The sequence below is a fragment of the Tetrahymena thermophila genome (assembly GCF_000189635.1).
Source record: "Tetrahymena thermophila SB210 genomic scaffold scf_8254814, whole genome shotgun sequence".
NCBI classification, from domain to species: Eukaryota; Ciliophora; class Oligohymenophorea; order Hymenostomatida; family Tetrahymenidae; genus Tetrahymena; species Tetrahymena thermophila.
This window is the reverse complement of record NW_002476570.1, coordinates 748,796-773,201: the sequence shown is the minus strand read 5'-3', so window position 1 is coordinate 773,201 and position 24,406 is coordinate 748,796. Positions and strand designations below refer to the sequence as shown.

Genomic DNA, 24,406 nt, shown 5'->3' with positions numbered 1-24,406 from the left:
AATTATTTAAATTATGATTTTTCTGTTTATGAAAATAAAGGAATTAAATTAAAAAATAGAACAGTAAAGTATGGATGGTAAAATAAATTTTGGAAAAATGTAAATTAAAAAAAATAATGAAAAGAAAAATATTTCAGCTTTCAACATAATTAAAATAGATTATTATACTCACATAATAACTAAAAATCCATTTTGATGATTGATAGATATACATATTTCCTTATTAAAATTAAATAAAAGGAATTGAAACAATATTTTTAATTTTAACTATTTGATAAATTACTATCATTAATTATGATAGGATTAATAAGGCTAACTGAGGATTAATTAATATGAATAATCCATCAATTTTAAAAATTATTTAATAAATATTTTTAGTTGGGAGTATATCAAGCAAATCAAATTTTTTTGGTAACTATTCTAAAAAAAATTATTTTTAAATGTAAGTATTTACTATTTTAAAATTAACTTAAAATTTTTATTATTTCTTAATAATTTTATTGTTTACATTTTTTAATTAATCCTTATCCTGTTTTTATTTTTAAAAAGAATGTATTTTATTTGAAAGACACATAAATAAAAAGAACTAAAGAATAAATATAATATAACAAATAGCTTACAATTTAACAAATGGCGTTTTCCATAAATTTATCAATTATTTATCTTAAAATTAGAAATAAAATATAGATTACTTTCCGTTTGAAATGAAAGTTAAATTAAAGTTTTAAAAGTATACTTGCTCTATCAAAAATATATAAATCTTAATTAATTAATGAAAAGGAAAACAGAGCAGATAAATAAATACCAAAGTTAAATGAATTATCGAATTTTATTAAACTTATTATAAATCTTTTTGTTATCACATTTTATTAAAGGCACAGACCTTTTTTGTAAAAATGTCTCACCTAATGATGGCTCATGTATCTAATGTAATCAAAATTTCAGACTAAATCAATCCAATGGATTATGTATTTCTGATTGTGATTAGAATTTATATTTAGAAAATGATTCCTAATAATGTGTACCATCTTGCAAATAAAATGAATTTGGCTATCCTGATCAAGGCGTTTGTTAACAAATATATCAATGCCCTATTCTTGTTGATTTAGGCTAAGATTTCCATTCTGGATTAGCTTCATAAATAATAGTAGATGACACAAATTAAATCATTATTAGTATTAGCAATACAGACACAAATATCAAGTTGTGGAATTCAGTAAATGGAATTCTTAAAACCACTTTTTCTGGTCACACCTAGCCTATTTTGAAGATCTATCTACTTCAAGATTCTAATGAGCTTCTATCTTTTTCCTCAAATGGTGAAATATTCTATTGGAATTATTCTACTGGAGTTTTGAATAAGTAGTAAATTGTTAATTTTGGATAGCTAACAAATCTGAGTTGTGTTAATATGGCGTATGGCTTGATAACTTTGTATGGATATTAAGGAGAGTTTTACATCTACAATATGTAAAATAAAACATATAAAAAGTATGTAGGACATACAAATATTGTTTTAAATTCAATAATAATTAGCCCATCTAATTTTATCACATATTCTTTAGATAAAACAATCATATTGTGGAGTGAATCTACTTCTACTTACAATTTTTAAATAACATGCCTACATGATTCTATACCAGCTGGTTTTACTCTACTAAATTTTAGCTCAAGTTCTGGGTATCAAAGTTATCTTTTTTCATTTGGAAGCTCAGGTAGTGATTCACTGGATCTCTCTATTTCGAATTTACAATCTACCTCTACTTACTGCAAATAATATTTTTAAGGAGATTTTACCTAGCCAATATTAAATGTTATAAGTGATTCAAGTTCTTAATCAGTGATAGTATATTCTTCTGCAGAAGTTGTAATTTATGGATTTAATTCAAATACAAACGATTTCATTTAATTACAAAAAATAAACGAATAGTTTTTTAATTAGAAACTATTTTCCCCACTATAAGGCATATTTATTTATGAAAACAGTATTGTTTTATACACTTAATTTGGGAAATTTTCTATGTCTAGCTATATTAATAACCAGAGTACTATTTAGTCATAATAAATAATTTAGACTTAAAATTTTACTCCTATTTAAATTAATATGCACAACATATAAGGAGTCGTTATTGATGAATAAAGTAATTAGATTTATATATTTGGACCTTCTATTCAATAAATTAACTTAAAAAGTCAAAGCATTAACTACATAATAACCAATTTACCTATTCCATTTATTCGCTAAACTTAGTCTGTACCTAAGACAGTCTATGAATACTCTCAGAATATCTTTGCAAGCACATCTTCAGATGGTTTGTCATTAAGCTATGATTTTTTAACTGGCTAATTATTATCCATATTTTAGCATCCTGATTATAAACTAAGCATAAAATAGCCATAAGGGATAACTTTATGCTTAGTAAAAGGTTTATTGCTATGTGTTGCATATAATGATTAATCTATTGTTTGCTATCATGCCATTAATATGATTGTTTACTTTAAATAAATTTTCTATGAAAAAATATTAAGGTTATACAATGATGACATTAATGGATTTGTTTTAATTAATAGTTTAAATTACTTATAAATAATAGACCCTTTCAATTCTAAGATAATTAATACTATAAATAATCCAGGTTAGTTTTATTATATTAACTTATATTCTAATTTTAATTGCCCTACTGTATCAGAGAGCGGATATATTATTAGATATAATTACCCTGAATTAACAATAAAATTATAAACTGACTCTTCTAGTATTAACAAAAACTAAGATAAGATTGTAGGATTTGCTTTTGGAGTAAGCGAAGAAGGTTACTCAGTATTTTATTTCCAAAAAGGATTAGCTATATTATATGATGAATAGCTAAATGTAATACAAAGTTCTAACGATAATGTTCATATCAACAGGGTAAAAAAAATAAATATATTAAATTAAATAAAATAAAAAAAATGGTTTAAAAATTTTTTATTTAGCTAGAAATAATTTTTAAAAATATGATCCCCTAATTAATAACAAATACTAGGTATCATATGTTTAAACATATAAATCCACCATATTTTTTATTTTTTATGATTGCTCACTCTTTATTATCTAAATAATTTAGATAAAGTTTTTAATTTGTTCTTTTTTTCAAATTTTTGGATTAAGTGGCTAAAATTTTTTCTTATATATATAACATTTTAAAGATTTTTTACAATCCATACTAATTTATTTTATAAAAATAGTGTGGTATAGTATAAGAAGGAAATATTTACTTATATTACAGTTGCTTGAATTAAGATGGAACTATAATTACTCATGGAATTGTTTAGCCTTTTTATTCTAAAATTTAAGTTATCTAATTTCCTATAACATCTTGTGAAGTTATTCCCTAATACAATAAAGCTATATTTACCATTGACGTAGGTTCATATGGAGGATCATTAATATTTGCAGATTCCATAACATAGCTAGGTTAGTCTTAATTTGGTTCCAGATCTGCAATTAATGCATTCGATATCGATTAATATAATTAAAGGGTATTTATCTCAAATACAGTAGGAGATATCATGGTTAGTCACTTTACTCCAAACACTTATTATTACATATAAAGAAGCGAAAACTCTGTTTTATAGAAGCTGCTATTAATTAAATCTTAATAAAAGCTTGTTTCGTTGTCTAATATAATTACTATTTATGATTACTTCAGCTAGACAGTATACAAGTAATTTAGATTTCAAGATTATTTACTTATTAGGATTTATTTAATTTAATTAGGTAAAATACCAGAGTTCATAAGTAAAGTATAGTTAGTGCTCTAATAATAGAGGATATTCAATTAATTATTTCTTATAATTATGATATTTCAAATAATCTCTAGGCATGGAATTACAATACAGATTAAAGTCAATCACTTGTTGGACATTCAAATGGAATAAATGGTGTGTAATTTATATAATAGTAAAATAGTATTTTATCTTATGACAAAGCAGGATAGATTATTATTTGGAGCTACAATCCAGATTTATCGAAGATTAAGATTCTACAAAACCTTTCTTAAAACTAAAATAATGAAATCACTAATTTATTTTTATTTACAAAATATACAAATCTATTTATTTCATTAGATATTGTTGGAAATGTTTTTATGACCAACTTTTTAAATGGAAGTATTGTGAAAGCTTTCAAAGTTTCGAATATGAATGCCATGATTATTGATGAATTATACGATAGAATATTTTTATATGGAAGCAGTATTGAAGTTTATAGTGCAATAACAGGGGTTAAGATGTAAGAAATAATTGGTTTTGATAATTAAGTTTAATAAGTAATATTTAAGAACAATTATATAATAGCATATGGAACTGTAAATATTTAATCAATTTCTCGTGATACTTTAGTTGTTTTATTTGCAAGTTAGTTTAAAAAAAATATATACTCTTTGACAGTTTTAATTAATTTTGTTGGTATGGTAGGAAATAATATTGATAGCTCAATTGAAGTATGGGACTATACAAGTGGTGTTATGCTTTCAGAAATAAAAAATCCAACATATCCTTAAAATTTAGTAAGTATATTTCATGATGAACAATCTTAGCTGTTTATTGTATAGAATGTGAACAGATATTTATTTACTGTAACACCTTATTTCAATTCTTACATTCAACAAAAAGATTTCTTGTTAGCTCAAATGACTAGTTCATACATAAAGAGCTATGTCTTTGATTTTTATAGCAATATTCTAATCGTTTGCAATGATGATACTATTATAGTATGGTAATATTATGCATATGTAGGATTCTAAGGTTAAGCTGTTATAATACCTTCTGAATCATTGATAATGTCAACTTATCATTCAAGACAAGGTAATTTAAATTAATTTTACTTTCAAATTAATTTAATTAAAACTAAATTTTTAATATTTTAATTAAAAAAATATATGTTTTATTTAAATATTTTTAATATTTTTATTAAAATATTTATGTTAGATGTCATTACATATGCTGATTTAAACTAGAATATTTGGTAGGCTAGCTAAAACTAACTATACTATAAGTTGTAACTTTAATATTAACCAAAGTAGATTATTTTACACATAGACACTCATTTGGTAACTGATGGAATAAATTTATATAGCTATGATTCCAATTTTAAATTAACAAGTTAATTATAAATATATCCATTTAGTATTTATTTGGATGAGACCATTCCATTTATTTTTGTGTAGACTTATAGTTATTAAATAATCTAGTTATTAATAAATACAACCAACTCAGGTCTAACATTTGTTAATATTTACAGTAATCATAGTAGTAGAATTGTAAATTGCATTATAAATACAATTTATTCTCATATAATTACTTTTGATGTTACAGGATATCTTGCTATTAATAATTATAACACTTTTAAATCTGTGTTAGTTCCTTAATAGAATAAGCAAATCATTAGAGATTTACAAATTGATTTTGAATTTAAAAGGTATTTTTAACAAATTTTATTTTTAATATAAAATTTAAGTAATTTATTGAATTATTGCTAAATATTTTTTAATATAAAAGATTGATAACTTGTTCTTAAGATTAAACTTCGATTGTCTTTTCTTATGATAAAGATGCTCCTCTAAGCGTTTTATATTTACTATAGTAAAAATCTTCTGTTGTTCAGGCATTAATTGATGCTCCAAGACAATAAATTTTGATATGGACTGATTTATAATTAGCTATTTAGGTTAGAAATCTTAACTCTACGAATTTAGACTTAATTAAATATATTTATGGACCTGGAGATTATCAAGTACAAATGAAATTAAGTTAATAATGGAATATTTTAGCTATTTTCAATTAATTTTAAGTAAATCTACATGATAGAAATGCAAATGATGCTATCATAAACTCTCTTAGAATGCCTTCTTAGATATACAACATAACCGATCTCTAATTCATTTCTTAGTCTTTACTTCTTATTAGATCTAAGGCTCAACTTAACTTAGTATCTTTTTCTTACAGTTAAATAGCCATACAAAAATCTTTTTCTATGCAATTTCCTACATTATTATCTTTAAGTTATACCAATCAGTTAATAATTAATTTAAAAGGAATAAATTTATTCACTGTATTTAACTATACATTCCCATACTCAAGTGATCCAACTCATACTGATTACTCTTAATGCTACTCAAATCTTCAAAGGACATCATCTTACTTTTAACTTAGTTAGGATCTCTCAACCCAAAGTACTTCCTTTTAGAAAGTATCTCAACCAATAAATAATATTGTCCTAAATATTCAAATGGATGATGAACAACCCTTTTTTTTTGTCTAAAAAAGCATCAACCTTGGAGGTACATCAAGCACTTAATAATTTTATGTATATGATAAAAAATAGTAATCGCAAAAAAACAGAATTAATTTGACAATATCTTCTTTTGAATAGTTTAATATGCCTACTTTGACAATTAAAAATTTTAATTGGAAGATAGAAAATCAAACAACTTACAACTTTAATAAAAACACCTAGAATATTATTTTTGTTAATTCTACATTCTAAGATAATATTGTTGGTAGTTAGTTTATAATTAATTCAATAAATTCATTGATGATTGATAATATGGAAATTATAAACTTATAGCTTAGTTAAATAGGACAAAATTAGTAGAGAGCATTATAATTTTAATAAAGTCAGAATAGTAGCTTATTCTAAGTAACAAATAGTAATACTATTTTTATAAAAAACCTGAATCTGATAAATTTGACAATTGAAAATTCTATTTCTCTTTTCTAGATTTCTCAAGTTTAAAAAATAGTTATTTAGAATTTAACCATATAAAATGTGAGATATTATTCTTAAAATGGGTAATAAAATATTTGGAGTACTTTATTTTCAATATAAAATAGCTAGAGCATTTAAATTAATTCAGTTATTATTCAGAATTGTAAAACTGATATTTCTCAAGGTTTAAAAATATCTTAATTTATTGTCTTTTACATGAATGCGAATAAAAATATATCTTCAATAAATTTAAATGCCAATAACAACTAGGACTTAATGATTTTTGATATTTCTTAAACATACCTCATGCAAGGTGTAGGTTATATATAAGTTGTTAATGATACTATAAGGTTTTAAGATGTTGTAGTTAGTTATTGTACTAGTGTGGAAGGATAAGCCTTAAATAGAATATAAACCAGCTATTTTGAACTAAATTAATCATCATTTTTATATAATAAATGCTTGAATTCATATGGTTGTGCATTTGACATATATTAAACAAGGTTTTAATTCACTAAATGTGTTTTTATGTATTTATAATCAGAATATGGTGGAGCAATTAGTATAAAAGACAGTCCTTAAATTAATATAATTTAAGAATCAAGCTTTTAATACAATATTGCAAGCTAAGGAGGATCAATATACTTATACTCCTCAAATCTTGAAATAATAAAAACAATAATTAGTTAAAATAATGCCCAAATTGGTGGAGCAATAAGGTATTTAAATTTAATACCAGGTTTTATAACAAAATAGTAGTATTTAGTTAATAGCTTTAATCAAAATAAAATTGAAAATAATTAAGCTAAGATATTTGGCCAAAATATAGGTTCATATCCCAGTAGCATTTAAATTACTAGCACCAGTGCGAATGAAGGAGTGGCTTTTAATGTTATTTAATGTAAAATTTAAAAAATATAGTAATTAAATTTTTAATTTTGAGAGTATCAAAAATAAATGATTTATTATAAAATTAAAAAATTTGAAAAAAATATAAACTTTTTTTAATAGAGCCAAAAATTTATAAAAAGATTTTCCTCTTTGTTATAAATGATTGCTTTATTATTTTAATTTATTTTTTTTTATTTTATTAAATGAAGAGAATAATAACTTAAATTTATTTTAATTAATTAATAAATAAAATATTTAAAAATAAATTGTTTTTTATAAAAAAAGAAACTTAGAGTTTAATTGTATACCAAATAGATAATTTTATGAGCGGTGGTAATTTAAATTTCAATATAAAAATATATGATGAAGAAAATGGGGTTGTTAATCTGAATTAACTTGAATAAAGTAGTCAAGAACTTTAAAAGGAATTTCAGTAATACTAATTAGAATGTATTTCTTTAAACCCTAAAATTATGTAAATCAATGGTAATAAAGCGTCATATAACTAAACTGATATTTCATTCACATTTTAAAGTATTTAGCTCATATCAAATCCATAGACTTCTTCAGAATTTTACATTTAAAATAATATTATTTAAATTCCTAATCCTTAAAACGCAACATAATTTTTATTGGTACCTCTATAAGTTAAATTAAATGTTAACTTTCGTTAGTGCTAAGTTGGTGAAATCATAATTAAAAGGTATTAAAAATTATATTTTTTACTTGATTAATTAATTTATCTACAATAGCACTTAAAATACTCCATCATACTGCGAATTGTGTCCAATACAGAAATATTCATTAATAACTCCAGATCCTAACTCATAAAGTGAATAAACTTGCAAACTTTGTCCAGATTCTTGTTCTTATTGCTAAGGGAACAAACTTGTATTAAAGAATGGTTATTGGAGAGAAAATAATAATACAGATAATATTGTAAATTGTGTTCATAACCCAGATAATTGCTAAGGTGAAAGTACTGATAGTATTTAAAATTGCAAATAAGGATATATAGGTCCACTTTGTGAAACTTGCGATTTAAATGGTAAAGTGTGGAAACAAAAATACATGAACAAATAGCTATATGAGTGTATCCCATGCAGAGATTCATCAAGTTAGGCATACATATATTTCTCTTCATTATTTGTAGGATGTTTATATATTATATTTGGAGTTAGAGCAGCTCGCTAGATGACTTTAATAAAAGCCTAGAGTTATTACCTCAGAATGGTTGGATTAGCAAGTATTGGGAACAGCGAATCAACTGATAAATCTGACATTTATTTAAAATTTTATATGCATTTTATTCAAATTAGTTCAATAGCTTATCAGATTTATCAGCCTTAGTTTTTGAAAATATTTTAATTAGGAATTGGTACCCCAATTGATTTTTTGAAATTTTCTGCTGATTGTAGAAGTGTTTTTACTGAAGAATTTTTACCTCATGCATATGGTAGAATCATTTGGTCATAGATAATATCAGTAAGCTATTTCCTGTTGCTAACTACTATTTACTATATCTTGTATCTGGCTAAATATTTTAAGAGATTTGAAAAGAGCTTAATTGTTACAGGCTTAATTTTTATATTTTTATTTTTATAGCCTAATATCATTTCTGGGCTTGTTCAGATTATATCTTGTAGAGATATTGGAGGAATTTAGTATCTAACTGCAGATGTTACTTTAAAATGCTACACTATGGAATACTACTCTTATATATTAATCTTATTTTTACCTTTTTTTTTGATATGGGCAATAATAATTCCTTTAATTGGGATTATTGTACTAAAGAAGAAAGTTAGAATTCTTAACTATTGCTCAGTTAGGCTATCATACGGTTTACTATACTCAGAATATAAGAAGCAAACATATTATTGGGAATTTGTAAAGATAAACCTTAAATTAATAATCATATTTATCAGTAACTTTTATAGTTAGCAAATTTAATTTAAAAACACCCTTTGCACAATGATTTTGTTTTGCTACTTAATGCTTTCTATTTTTAAAGCTCCTTACATAAATGTAAATTTTAATCGTACAGATTAATACTTATGTATTACACTGATTATCTGTCTTTAATTGAATCTTTTAGTAAACACATCTGAAAACGACATATCGTTTTAGATTTGCTCATTTTTGCTTTATGCTCTGCATTACATATTTTCAAGCTTCCTAATAATATAAGTTGTATTAGGTAAAATGAAGAGATTTCTTTTCATTTTTGGAGAAAAATATCCAATATTTAAATCTAACTTTAAGTTTCTATATTCGAGGCTAGGAATTAATTCATTTAATAAAATGAGGACATTTAAAAATTGGGCAAAAGCTATTAATTTGATTGGCACTCATTTGTTAAAACGAAACCACTTATTAATTCCAGATACTGCCAGTTAGGTTAGAAATTCATCAATATTTTTTAGCAAAATCTAGAGAAAAAACTCTGTAAGCTAAAACTAAAGTCCTAACACTTAACTAACTTCAATAAAAATACCAAAAAGTAGAGTTAGCGCATTTAAACGTAAAAATTAAAATTTAATTGATTATATAAATTAATTTTTTTATCAAAATAAAAGTAATTTCACAATACGATGAGAGGAAAAAGGATGAAAGTGAATACACATAAACTATATTTGAAAATGAAAATACTTTAACTTTAAATACAAATAGATTAAATAGTAAAATTATTAAAATATTTTTATTTTAACTATTTATAATTTAAAAAAGTAAATCATGTTAAATAAGAAGATAGTGCATAATAAATATTTACTGACAGAGTGAAAAAGAAACAAATAGGAAGAAAAGAGCTTCACCAAAATTATTAGTTTAAAACAAAAAAGAACAGTGAAATATTTAATTTAGATCTTTAAGATATGTGATGATAAAGTTTACTTGCTTAACATCCTTATTAAATTTTATTATTTCTTAAAATGTTTTCCAATAAACTTCATAACATTTATTTTCAAAAAAAAAAAAATTTGTTTTTTATTTTAAAATATATAAATACTTCTTATTTATTTTTTAAGTCATTTAATTAATAATAATTTTTTTGTTTTGAATTTTAAAATGTTAATTAGTTTTATTAAAGAAACATGTTAAAAATATATTATTACTCATACACTACTTTTTTATTTAATTTAGCACAATAAATTATATTTAATTTTTTATTTTTAAATAAATAGATTTAAAGAATAAAAGTATTGATAAAATTAATTTGCTTTTCAATTTTTTATGTAATAAATGTCATTTTGTATTAAATCATTTTTGTAGTCATTTTCAAGTTAATTTGATTTTTTTGATGAAATTATCAAGTTAATATACATATTATATACACTATTTACATCTATCTATTAATTTATGAAAAAATACTTACTAAAATAAGCACAAAAAACTTTAATCAATAAATACCATAAAATTATTTTTCTTGCATCAGAAATAGAAAGATTATTTTTAAAATTTAAAAAGAATTATATAAAAACAATTTTTCAAAAAAAATTATTTTATATAATTGTTTTAAAAATAAAACTCATTTCTTTTTTGTTTTTAATTTTATATGAGTAAATTTAGATATTAATTAATTTTTATTAATTTTATTTGATATAATGTTTTTTTTATATAAAAGCAATGTCGCAAAACTATGAATATAAGAAAAAAGATGACAATTAATATACTCTTAGTATTACAAACTAAGAAGCATCAGCTTCTTACATAAATTTTAATATTATTTTAACAATTTTATGTCTTAAAAACTGAAACATATGTTAAAAGTAAACAATGTTATAAGAAGAGAGTGCTTAACTAATATTTTCATAAAGAATTAAATAGAAATAAATTTGAAATAATGAAATAAACTAAATTTACTTTTTAAAACAAATTAAAATAAATAATTATTTATTTATTTAGAAATTTTAGAAGATGTAAAATATTAATTCTCAAAATTTCAAATTATGTTAATTCTAAAGCTTAAAAATATCATTTTATATTTTCATATTTTCTCTACCTTTAATAAATAATTTAAATTTTAAAATTCAGATTTTTACTTTAAATTTAAAAAGAAATAATTTTAATTTTTTTAAATTAAATAAAATTTTATTTATTTTGCTCTAAATAAATTTTTCTTAAATCAAATCTTAATGAATATACTTTTAATTATAGAAAAATTAATATTAATTTCAAAGAATTATTAAAATTTTGAGGGTTTTGTATTTAGAAAAGACAACTTAGAATTTATTTTTATAATACAACCTTCCTTTAAATAGAGAACACATCAGCTTTTTTTAATTTATAAAAGAGATTAATACAACCAGCAATTAAATCAAAATGTTATTTGATTTATAATATATGATTACATTATTCGAGAAGCCAAAATCAGTTCTTAAAATTATACTTAAATACCATACTTATAATCAAAAACTCCAGAACAGAAAGCTATTACGTATTTTATTAATAAATTATTTAAATTATGATTATTTTATTATGAAAATAATGGAATAAAAAAATATAGTCAGTAAAGTATGGTAAAATGAATTTTGAAAAATGCTAATTAGAAAAAATAATGAAAAGAAAAATGTTTCAGCTTTCAAAATATTTAAAATAGATAATTATGCTAACATAATAACAAAAAATCCATTTTAAAAATGGATAGATATATATATTTCATTATCAATTAAATAAAAAGAATTGAAATTACTATAATTAATTGTGATAGGATTAATAAGACTTAAACAACTATTGAAAATTAACTGAGGAGTAATTAAAATGAGGAATCCAATTTTAAAAATTATTCAATAAATATTTTTAGATGAGAATATATCAAGTCTATCAAATTTAATAGGTAATCATTAAAAAAAAAAATTATTTTTAAATGTGATTATATACTATTTTTAAATTTACTTAAAGTTGTATTATTTGTTAATAATTTTATATATTATTGTTTACATTTTTTAATTTATCTTTGTGCTCTTTTCATTTTTAATAAGAATTAATTTTATTTTAAGGATACACCTTGAAAGCCAAATGAACTAAAGAATATATAAAATATATAAATTACTTACAATTTAAAAAAAGGCGTTTTTCTTTAATATTTAAATTTTTTATCTTAAAATATGAAGTAAAATATAGATTACTTTCTGTTTGAAATGATAGTGAAATAAATTTTTTAAAAGGATAATCACTCTACCAAATATACATAAAACATAATTAATTAACGAAAAAGTATACAGAACAAATAAATACGAAAGTTAAATGAATTATCGAATTTTATTAAAATTACTATAATTTTTTTTTTTAACACAACTTATTAAAGGCAGAGACCTTTTTTGCAAAAATGTCTCACCTAATGATGGCTCATGTATTTAATGTAATCAAAATTTCACACTAAATCAATCCAACGGACTATGTATTTCTGATTGTGATTAGAATTTATATTTAGAAAATGATTCCTAATAATGTGTACCATCTTGCAAATAAAATGAATTTGGCTATCCTGATCAAGGCGTTTGTTAACAAATATATCAATGCCCTATTCTTGTTGATTTAGGCTAAGATTTCCATTCTGGATTGGCTTCATAAATAATAATAGATGACACAAATTAAATCATTATTAGTATTAGTAATACAGACACAAATATCAAGTTGTGGAATTCAGTAAATGGAATTCTTAAAACCACTTTTTCTGGTCACACCTAGCCTGTTTTGAAGATCTATCTACTTCAAGATTCTAATGAGCTTCTATCTTTTTCCTCAAATGGTGAAATATTCTATTGGAATTATTCTACTGGAGTTTTGAATAAGTAGTAAATTGTAAATTTTGGATAACTAACAAATCTGAGTTCTGTTAATATGATGTATGGCTTGATAACTTTGTATGGATACTAAGGAGAGTTTTACATCTACAATATGTAAAATAAAACATATAAAAAGTATGTAGGACATACAAATATTGTTTTAAATTCAATAATAATTAGCCCATCGAGCTTTATCACATATTCTTTAGATAAATCAGTTATATTGTGGAGCGAATCTACTTCTACTTACAATTTTTTAATAACATGCAATCATGATTCTACACCAGCTGGTTTTACTCTACTAAATTTTAGCTCAAGTTCTGGGTATTAAAGTTATCTTTTTTCATTTGGAAGCTCAGGTAGTGATTCACTAGAATTATCTATTTCGAATTTACAATCTACCTCTACTTAATGTAAATAATATTTTTAAGGCGATTTTACCTAGCCGATATTAAACGCTATAGGAGATTCAAGCTCTTAATCAGTGATAGTATATTCTTCTGCAGAAGTTGTAATTTATGGATTTAATTCAAATACAAACGATTTCATTTAATTACAAAAAATAAGCGAGTAGTTTTTTAATTAAAAACTTTTTTTGCCACTATAAGGCATATATATTTATGAAAACAGTATTGTTTTATACACTTAATTTGGAATGTTTTCTATATCTAGCTTTATTAATAACCCGAGCACTATTTAGTCATAATAAATAATTTAGACTTAAAATTTTACTCCTATTTAAATTAATATGCGCAATATTTAAGGAGTTATAATTGATGAATAAAGTAATCAGATTTATATATTTGGATCCTCAATTCAGTAAATTAATTTAAAAAGCCAAAGTGTTAGCTACATAATAACCAATTTACCTATTCCATTTATTCGCTAAACTTAGTCTGTACCTAAGACAGTCTATGACTACTCTCAGAATATCTTTGCAAGCACCTCTTCAGATGGTTTGTCATTAAGCTATGATTTTTTAACTGGCTAATTATTATCCATATTTTAGCATCCTGATTATAAACTAAGCATAAAATAGCCATAAGGGATTACTTTATGCTTAGTAAAAGGTGTTTTGCTATGTGTCGCATATAATGATTAATCTATTGTTTGCTATCATGCCATTAATATGATTGTTTACTTTAAATAAATTTTTTATGAAAAAATATTAAGGTTATACAATGATAACATTAATGGATTTGTTTTAATTAATAGTTTAAATTACTTATAAATAATAGACCCCTTCAATTCTAAGATAATTAATACTATTAATAATCCAGGTTAGTTTTACTATGTTATCTTATATTCTAATTTAAATTGCCCTACTGCGTCAGAAAATGGATATATTATTAGATATAATTACCCTGAATTAACAATAAAAATATAAACTGATTCTTCTAGTATTAATAAAAACTAAGATAAGATTGTAGGATTAGCTTTTGGAGCAAGCGAAGAGGGTTACTCAATATTTTATTTCTAAAATGGTTTAGCTATATTATACGATGAATAACTTAATGTAATACAAAGTTCTAACGATAATGTTCAAATTAACAGGGTAAATAAATAAATAAATTAATTTATTATTTTATTTTAATAAAAAAAAATAAAATTTTTTTTTGAATATATTATATTTTTAAAGATTTTTTATTACCCATATTGATTTATTTTATAAAAATAGTGTGGTATAGTATAAGAAGGAAATATTTACTTATATTACAGTTGCTTGAATTAAGATGGAACTGTAATTTCTCATGGAATTGTTTAGCCTTTTTATTCTAAAATTTAAGTTATCTAATTTCCTATAACATATTCGGATGTTGTTCCTTAATATAATAAAGTAATATTTACCATTGATGGAGGTTCATATGGAGGATTATTAGTATTTGCAGATACTATAACATAGTTAGCTTAATCTTAATTTGGTTCTAGATCTAAAATTAATGCATTTGATATCGATTAATATAATTAAAGGGTATTTATCACAAATACAATAGGAGATATTATGCTCAGCCACTTTACTCCAAACACTTATTATTACATATAAAGAAACGAAATATCTATTTTATAGAAGCTACTATTAATAAAATCTTAATAAATGCTTGTTTCATTGTCTAATATAATTACTATATATGATTACTTCAGCTAGACAGTATACAAGTAATTTAGATTTCAAGATTATTTACTTATTAGGATTTATTTAATTTAATTAGGTAAAATACCAGAGTTCATAAGTAGAGTATCATTGATGCACTAATAATAGAGGACATTCAATTAATTATTTCTTATAATTATGATATCTCAAATAATCTTTAAGCATGGAATTTTAAAACAGATTAAAGTCAATCACTTATTGGACATTCAAAGGGAATAAATGGCGTGTAATTTATGTAATAATAAAATATTATTTTATCTTATGACAAAGCAGGATAAATTATTATTTGGAGCTACAATCCAGATTTATCGAAGATTAAGATTCTATAAAACCTTTCTTAAAACTAAAATAATGAAATCACTAATTTATTTTTGTTTACAAAATATACAAATCTCTTTATTTCATTAGATATTGTTGGAAATGTTTTTATGACCAACTTTTTAAATGGAAGTATTGTGAAAGTTTTCAAAGTTTAGAATATGAATGCCATGATTATCGATGAATTATATGATAGAATATTTTTATATGGAAGCAGCATTGAAGTTTATAGTGCAATAACAGGGGTTAAGGTGTAAGAAATAATTGGTTTTGATAATTAAGTTTAACAAGTAATATTTAAGAACAATTATATAATAGCATATGGAACTGTAAATATTTAATCAATTTCTCGTGATACTTTAGTTGTTTTATTTGCAAGTTAATTTAAAAAAAATATTTACTCTTTGACAGTTTTAATTAATTTTGTTGGTATGGTAGGAAATAATATTGATAGCTCAATTGAAGTTTGGGACTATACAAGTGGTGTTATGCTTTCAGAAATTAAAAATCAATCATATCCTTAAAATTTAGTGAGTATATTTCATGATGAGTAATCTTAGCTGTTTATTGTATAGAATGTCGACAGATATTTATTTACTGTAACACCTTATTTCAATTCTTACGTTTAACAAAAAGACTTCTTGTTTGCTCAAATGACGAGTTCATACATAAAGAGCTATGTCTTTGATTTTTATAGCAATATTCTAATCGTTTGCAATGATGATACGATTATAGCATGGCAATATTATGCATATGTAGGCTTCTAAGGTTAAGCTGTTATAATACCTTCTGAATCATTGATAATGTCAACTTATCATTCAAGACAAGGTAATTTAAATTAATTTTCCTTTCAAATTAATCCAATTAAAAATAAATTTTTAATATTTTAATTAAAAAAATATATGTTTTATTTAAATATTTTTATTATTTTTATCTTAGATGTTGTAACATACGCTGATTTAAACTAGAATATTTGGTAGGCTAGCTAAAACTAACTATACTATAAGTTTTAACTTTAATATTAACCAAAATAGATTATTTTGCACACTGATACTCATTTGGTAACTGATGGAATAAATTTATATAGCTATGACTCCAATTTTAAATTAACAAGTTAATTATAAATATACCCCTTTAGCATTTATTTGGATGAGACCATTCCATTCATTTTTGTGTAGACTTATAGTTATTAAATAATCTAGTTATTAATAAATACAACCAATTCAGGTCTAACATTTGTTAATATTTACAGTAATCATAGTAGTAGAATAATAAATTGCATTATAAATACAATTTATTCTCATATAATTACTTTTGATGTTACAGGATATCTTGCTATTAATAATTATAACACTTTTAAATCTGTGTTAGTTCCTTAATAGAATAAGCAAATCATTAGAGATTTACAAATTGATTTTGAATTTAAAAGGTATTTTTAACAAATTTTATTTTTTTAATATAAAATTTAAGTAATTTATTGAATTATTGCTAAATATTTTTTAATATAAAAGATTGATAACTTGTTCTTAAGATTAAACTTCGATTGTCTTTTCTTATGATAAAGATGCTCCTCTAAGTGTTTTATATTTACTATAGTAAAAATCTTCTGTTGTTCAGGCATTAATTGATGCTCCAAGACAATAAATTTTGATATGGACTGATTTATAATTAGCTATTTAAGTCAGAAATCTTAATTCTACGAATTTAGATTTAATTAAATATATTTATGGACCTGGAGATTATCAAGTACAAATGAAATTAAGTTAATAATGGAATATTTTAGCTATTTTCAATTAATTTTAAGTAAATCTACATGATAGAAATGCAAATGATGCTATCATAAACTCTCTTAGAATGCCTTCTTAGATATACAACATAACAGATCTCTAATTCATTTCTTAGTCTTTACTTCTTATTAGATCTAAGGCTCAACTTAACTTAGTATCTTTTTCATACAGTTAAATAGCCATACAAAAATCTTTCTCAATGCAATTTCCAACATTATTATCTTTAAGTTATACCGATCAGCTAATAATTAATTTAAAAGGAATAAATTTATTCACTGTATTTAATTATACATTCCCATACTCTAGTGACCCAACACATACAGATTATTCTTAATGCTACTCAAATCTTCAAAGGACTTCATCTTACTTTTAACTTAGTTAGGATCTCTCAACCCAAAGTACTTCCTTTTAGAAAGTCTCTCAATCAATAAATAATATTGTCCTAAATATTCAAATGGATGATGAACAACCCTTTTTTTTTGTCTAAAAAAGCATCAACCTTGGAGGTACATCAAGCACTTAGTAATTTTATGTATATGATAAAAAATAGTAATCGCAAAAAAACAGAATTAATTTGGCAATATCTTCTTTTGAATAGTTTAATATGCCTACTTTGACAATTAAAAATTTTAATTGGAAGATAGAAAATCAAACAACTTACAACTTTAATAAAAACACCTAAAATATTATTTTTGTTAATTCTACATTCTAAGATAATATTGTTGGTAGTTAGTTTATAATTAATTCAATAAATTCATTGATGATTGATAATATGGAAATTATAAACTTATAGCTTAGTTAAATAGGACAAAATTAGTAGAGAGCATTATAATTTTAATAAAGTCAGAATAGTAGCTTATTCTAAGTAACAAATAGTAATACTATTTTTATAAAAAACCTGAATCTGATAAATTTGACAATTGAAAATTCTATTTCTCTTTTCTAGATTTCTCAAGTTTAAAAAATAGTTATTTAGAATTTAACCATATAAAATGTGAGATATTATTCTTAAAATGGGTAATAAAATATTTGGAGTACTTTATTTTCAATATAAAATAGCTAGAGCATTTAAATTAATTCAGTTACTATTCAGAATTGTACAACTAATATTACTTTAAATAATAATATTTCTCAAGGTTTAAAAATATCTTAATTTATTGTCTTTTACATGAATGCGAATAAAAATATATCTTCAATAAATTTAAATGCCTATAACAACTAGAACTTAATGATTTTTGATATTTCTTAAACATACCTCATGCAAGGTGTAGGTTATATATAAGTTGTTAATGATACTATAAGGTTTTAAGATGTTGTAGTTAGTTATTGTACTAGTGTACAAGGATAAGCCTTAAATAGAATATAAACAAGCTATTTTGAACTAAATTAGTCATCATTTTTCAACAACACATGCTTGAATTCATATGGTTGTGCATTTGACATATATTAAACAAGGTTTTAATTCACTAAATGTGTTTTTATGTATTTATAATCAGAATATGGTGGAGCAATTAGCATAAAAGACAGTCCTTAAATTAATATAATTTAAGAATCAAGCTTTTAATCCAATATTGCAAGCTAAGGAGGATCAATATACTTATACTCCTCAAATCTTGAAATAATAAAAACAATAATTAGTTAAAATAATGCTCAAGTTGGTGGAGCAATAAGGTATTTAAATTTAATACCAGGTTTTATAACAAAAGAGTAGTATCTAGTTAATAGCTTGAGTCAAAACAAAATTGAAAATAATTAAGCTAAGATATTTGGCCAAAATATAGGTTCATATCCCAGAAACATTTAAATTACCAACATGAATGAAGGAGTGGCTTTTAAATTTATTTCATGTAAAATTAAAAAAATATAATAATGAAATTTTTAAATATCAAAAATAAATGATTAATAATTAAATTAAAAAATTTCAAAAAAATTTTAGACTTTTTTTAATTAGAACCAAACATTTATTTTAAGATTATCTACATAGTCAAATGATTGCTTTATTATTTTTTAATTTTTTTTTTTTTTCATTTATGAAGAAAATAATAACTTGAATTTTTTTTAATATACAAATAAAATATTTAAAAACAAATTGTTTTTTATAAAAAAAGAAACATAGAGTTTAATTGTATACCAGATAGATAATTTTATGAGCGGTGGTAATTTAAATTTCAATATAAAAATATATGATGAAGAAAATGGGGTTGTTAATCTGAATTAACTTGAATAAAGTAGTCAAGAACTTTAAAGCGAATTTCAGTAATATTAATTAGAATGTATTTCTTTAAACCCTAAAATTATGTAAATCAATGGTAATAAAGCGTCATATAACTAAACTGATATTTCATTCACATTTTAAAATATTTAGCTCATATCAAATCCATAGACTTCTTCAGAATTTTACATTTAAAATAATATTATTTAAATTCCTAATCCTTAAAACACAACATAATTTTTATTGGCACCCCTATAAGTTAAATTAAATGTTAACTTTCGTTAGTGCTTAGTTGGTGAAATCATAATTAAAAGGTATTAAAAATGATATTTTTTATTTAATTAATTAATTAATTTATCTACAATAGCACTTAAAATACTCCATCATACTGCGAATTGTGTCCAATACAGAAATATTCATTAATAACTCCAGATCCTAACTCTTAAAGTGAATAAACTTGCAAACTTTGTCCAGATTCTTGTTCTTATTGCTAAGGGAACAAGCTTATATTAAAGAATGGTTATTGGAGAGAAAATAATAATACAGATAATATTGTAAGTTGTGTTCATAATCCAGATAATTGCTAAGGTGAAAGTACTGATAGTATTTAAAATTGCAGATAAGGATATATAGGTCCACTTTGTGAAACTTGCGATTTAAATGGTAAAGTATGGAAACAAAAATACATGAATAAATAGCTGTATGAGTGTATCCCATGTAGAGATTCATCAAGCTAGGCATACATATATTTTTCTTCATTGATTGTAGGATGTTTATATATTATATTTGGAGTTAAAGCAGCTCGCCAGATGACTTTAATAAAAGCCTAGAGTTATTATCTTAGAATGGTTGGACTAGCAAGTATTGGAAACAGTGAATCAACTGATAAATCTGACATTTATTTAAAATTTTATATGCATTTTATTTAAATTAGTTCAATAGCTTATCAGATTTACCAGCCTTAGTTTTTGAACATAATGTCATTAGGAATTGGTACCCCAATTGATTTTTTGAAATTTTCTGCCGATTGCAGAAGTATTTTTACTGAAGAATTTTTACCTCATGCATATGGTAGAATCATTTGGTCATAGATAATATCAGTAAGCTATTTCCTGTTGCTAACTACTATTTACTATTTCTTGTATCTGGCTAAATATTTTAAGAGATTTGAAAAGAGCTTAATTGTTACAGGCTTAATTTTTATATTTTTATTTTTATAACCTAACATTATCTCTGGGCTAGTTCAGATTATATCTTGTAGAGATATTGGAGGAATTTAGTATCTAACTGCAGATGTTACTTTAAAATGCTATACTATGGAATACTACTCTTATATATTAATCTTATTTTTACCTTTATTTTTGATATGGGCAATAATAATTCCTTTTATTGGGATTATTGTACTAAAGAAGAAAGTTAGAATTCTTAACTATTGCTCAGTTAGGCTATCATACGGTTTACTATACTCAGAATATAAGAAGCAAACATATTATTGGGAATTTGTAAAGATAAACCTTAAATTAATAATCATATTTATCAGTAACTTTTATAGTTAGCAAATTTAATTTAAAAACACTCTTTGCACAATGATTTTGTTTTGCTACTTAATGCTTTCTATTTTTAAAGCTCCTTACATAAATGTAAATTTTAATCGTACAGATTAATACTTATGTATTACACTGATTATCTGTCTTTAATTGAATCTTTTAGTAAACACATCAGAAAACGACATATAGTTTTAGATTTGCTCATTTTTGCTTTATGCTCTACATTACTTATTTTCCAGCTTCTTAATAATATAAGTTTTATTAGGTAAAGTGAAAAGGTTTCTTTTCATTTTTGGAGAAAAATATCCAATATTTAAATCTAACTTTAAGCATTTATATTTGAGGCTAGGAATTAATTCATTTAATAAAATGAGGACATTTAAAAATTGGGCAAAAGCTATTAATTTGATTGGTACTCATTTATTAAAACGAAATCACTTATAAATGCCAGATAGTGCCACTTAGGTTAGAAATTCATCTATATTTTTTAGCAAACTCTAGAAGAAACACTCTGTAAGCTAAAACTAAAGTCCTAATACTTAACTAAACTCTGTAAAACTACCAAAAAGAGGAGCTAGCGCCTTTAAATGTAAAAATTAAAATTTTATTGATTATATAAATTAGTTTTTTTATCAAAATAAAAGTAATTTCACAATACGATGAAAGGAAAAAGGATGAAAGCGAATACACATAAACTATATTTGAAAATGAACATACCTTAACTTTAAATACAAATAGATTAAATAGTAAAAATTTTTAAACATTTTTATTTTAACTATTTAAAATTTAAAAAAGCAAATCATGTTAAATAAGAAGATAGTGCATAATAAATATTTACTGACAGAGTGAAAAAGAAACAAATAGGAAGAAAAGAGCTTCACCAAAATTATTAGTTTAAAACAAAAAAGAACAGTGAAATATTTAATTTAGATCTTTAAGATATGTGATGATAAAGTTTATGATACATAACATCCTTTTTAAATTTTATTAATTCTTAAAATGTTTTTCAATAAATTTCATAACATTAATTTCCAAAATTTTGTTTTTTATTTAAAAATATTTAAATACTTCTTATTTATTTCTGAAGTGAACTAATTAATTTTGATTTTTAAAGAATTTAATTAGTTTTAGAAATAAATTTAAGTGTTTTTTTTTATTTAGATTAATTTTAGTTTTAAAAAACACCGAATTTATGGATCCATTCATTTTCTTTCTATTTTACATTTAATATTTCTTTAATTTTAATTGTCTAAAATATATATATCAAAATATTTGCTTAAAATTTAAATTTATTAAACATCAAATGCCACAATAAAAAGAAATCCTTTATGAATTTTTATAGTTTTTTAAATATTATGTTATCATATCTAAAAGATAATTAAAGAAACATATTAAAAAATATATTATTCCTCATACACTACTTGTTTATTTAATTTAACACAATAAATTTTATTTAATTTTGTATTTTTAAGCAAATAGATTTAAACAAAAAAAGTATTGTTAAATTATTATAATTTTCAATTTTTTATGTAAGAAATACCATTTTGTATTAAATCATTTTAGTAGCCATTTTTTCAAGCTAATTTGGTTATTTTGAAGAAATAATCAAGTTAATATGCCTATTATATACACTATTTGCATCTGGATATTAATTTATAAAAAAATAACTACTAAAATAAGCACATTAAAAACTTTAATCAATAAATATCATAATATTATTTTGCTTGCATTAGAAATACAAATATTATTTATAAATTTAAAAAGAATTATTTTATATAATTTATTATTAAGAGAATAATAGCCAATCTTTCTATTATTTTTAAAAATTAATTGTTTCCAAATAATTAATTTTCTTAAAAATAGTATTAATTTGAAATTTTTTTATTCTATTAGATACGATTAAGCATATTGCAAACTCATCTGATAAGAAAAGTAAAATAAATTAATCCAAAATTTTATAAATTAACAATAAAATCTAATAAATAATAATTAAGATATTAGTAATATGAGCACAGACAAAAGAAACTCTTTTTACTATTTTAGTAAATATTAAAGAAGCTTATTTCTAAGAAGTTATATATGATCATATGGTAAAATGCTAATTTAAGGATATTACAATCAACAAACCCAAAGATTGCAATATACAGAATTTAAAAATTTTATAGACAATAAAACAGATGGAATAAATGATGCATAAATATAAGCATAATTTAAAATATTTGACAAAAATAGAAGTGGAACTATTTCTTATGAAGAGTTCATTGCCATATTTGCTTAAATTAGGCACATTAAATCTGATTAAATCAGCAAACTCTTATAGTAGAAGAGTGTTAATTCATAAGGAAGCAATTAAAGCAAACAGTAGTAATTGTTCTGACTTTCAACGTAAGATAAGAAATGAATCCAATTGCAAATCAACTAAATATTAATATAGACTTATATGTGAAAGATACTAAAAAAGTTTAAGATTTAAATTTTGATTTAAAAATATCATATTAATACACAATAAAAATTTAAATCCCCTAGCTTTACATGAATTAAATGAATCCATAATATTTACTCCAAATAATTATTAAAATTTTGAAGGTTTTGTATTTAGAAAAGATAACTTAGTATTTATTTTTAAAGCAAATACAACCTTCCTTTATATTGAGGAGATATCAAATTTATATAATTTATTAAAGCGATTATTAAACTAGAAATTAAACCAAAATTTTATTTAATTTGCAGAATGAATACATTATTAAAGAAGCAAAAATAAATCTTTAAAAATATGCTTAAATATCAAAAGATTAAAATAATCAAACATTTCAGGGCAGAAAGCTTTTACGTATTTTATTAAAAAATTATTTAAATTATGATTATTCTATTATGAAAATAATAGCATTAAAAAAATATAGTCTGTAAAAGGTAAATTTTTTTGAAAAATGTAAATTAGAAAAAAAAATGAAAAGAAAAATGT

General features: G+C 22.5%; 3 protein-coding genes across 3 annotated transcripts; all 3 read left to right on the top strand. All coding sequences in view use genetic code 6, as the record gives it.

Annotated features, from left to right (window-relative positions):
• Positions 1-896: 896 nt before the first annotated feature.
• TTHERM_00886900 (transmembrane protein, putative) lies at positions 897-10,521 on the top strand (the record flags this gene model as incomplete). The annotated part of the gene is made up of 10 exons (XM_001013620.3): positions 897-929; positions 989-2,911; positions 3,229-3,707; positions 3,761-4,848; positions 4,972-5,461; positions 5,542-7,652; positions 7,928-8,345; positions 8,395-10,163; positions 10,219-10,320; positions 10,370-10,521. The coding sequence occupies 10 exons, from the start codon at positions 897-899 to the stop codon at positions 10,519-10,521; spliced, it is 8,565 nt and encodes a 2,854-aa protein (XP_001013620.3).
• Positions 10,522-12,886: 2,365 nt separating this feature from the next.
• TTHERM_000885891 (transmembrane protein, putative) lies at positions 12,887-22,391 on the top strand (the record flags this gene model as incomplete). The annotated part of the gene is made up of 9 exons (XM_012795444.1): positions 12,887-14,983; positions 15,107-15,585; positions 15,639-16,726; positions 16,838-17,327; positions 17,410-19,532; positions 19,794-20,211; positions 20,265-22,033; positions 22,089-22,190; positions 22,240-22,391. The coding sequence occupies 9 exons, from the start codon at positions 12,887-12,889 to the stop codon at positions 22,389-22,391; spliced, it is 8,718 nt and encodes a 2,905-aa protein (XP_012650898.1).
• Positions 22,392-23,531: 1,140 nt separating this feature from the next.
• Positions 23,532-23,924, top strand: TTHERM_000885885 (hypothetical protein; the record flags this gene model as incomplete). Its single annotated transcript, XM_012795443.1, has 1 exon — positions 23,532-23,924. One exon carries the CDS (start codon positions 23,532-23,534, stop codon positions 23,922-23,924), a length of 393 nt encoding a protein of 130 aa, XP_012650897.1.
• Between the last annotated feature and the right edge of the window lie 482 nt (positions 23,925-24,406).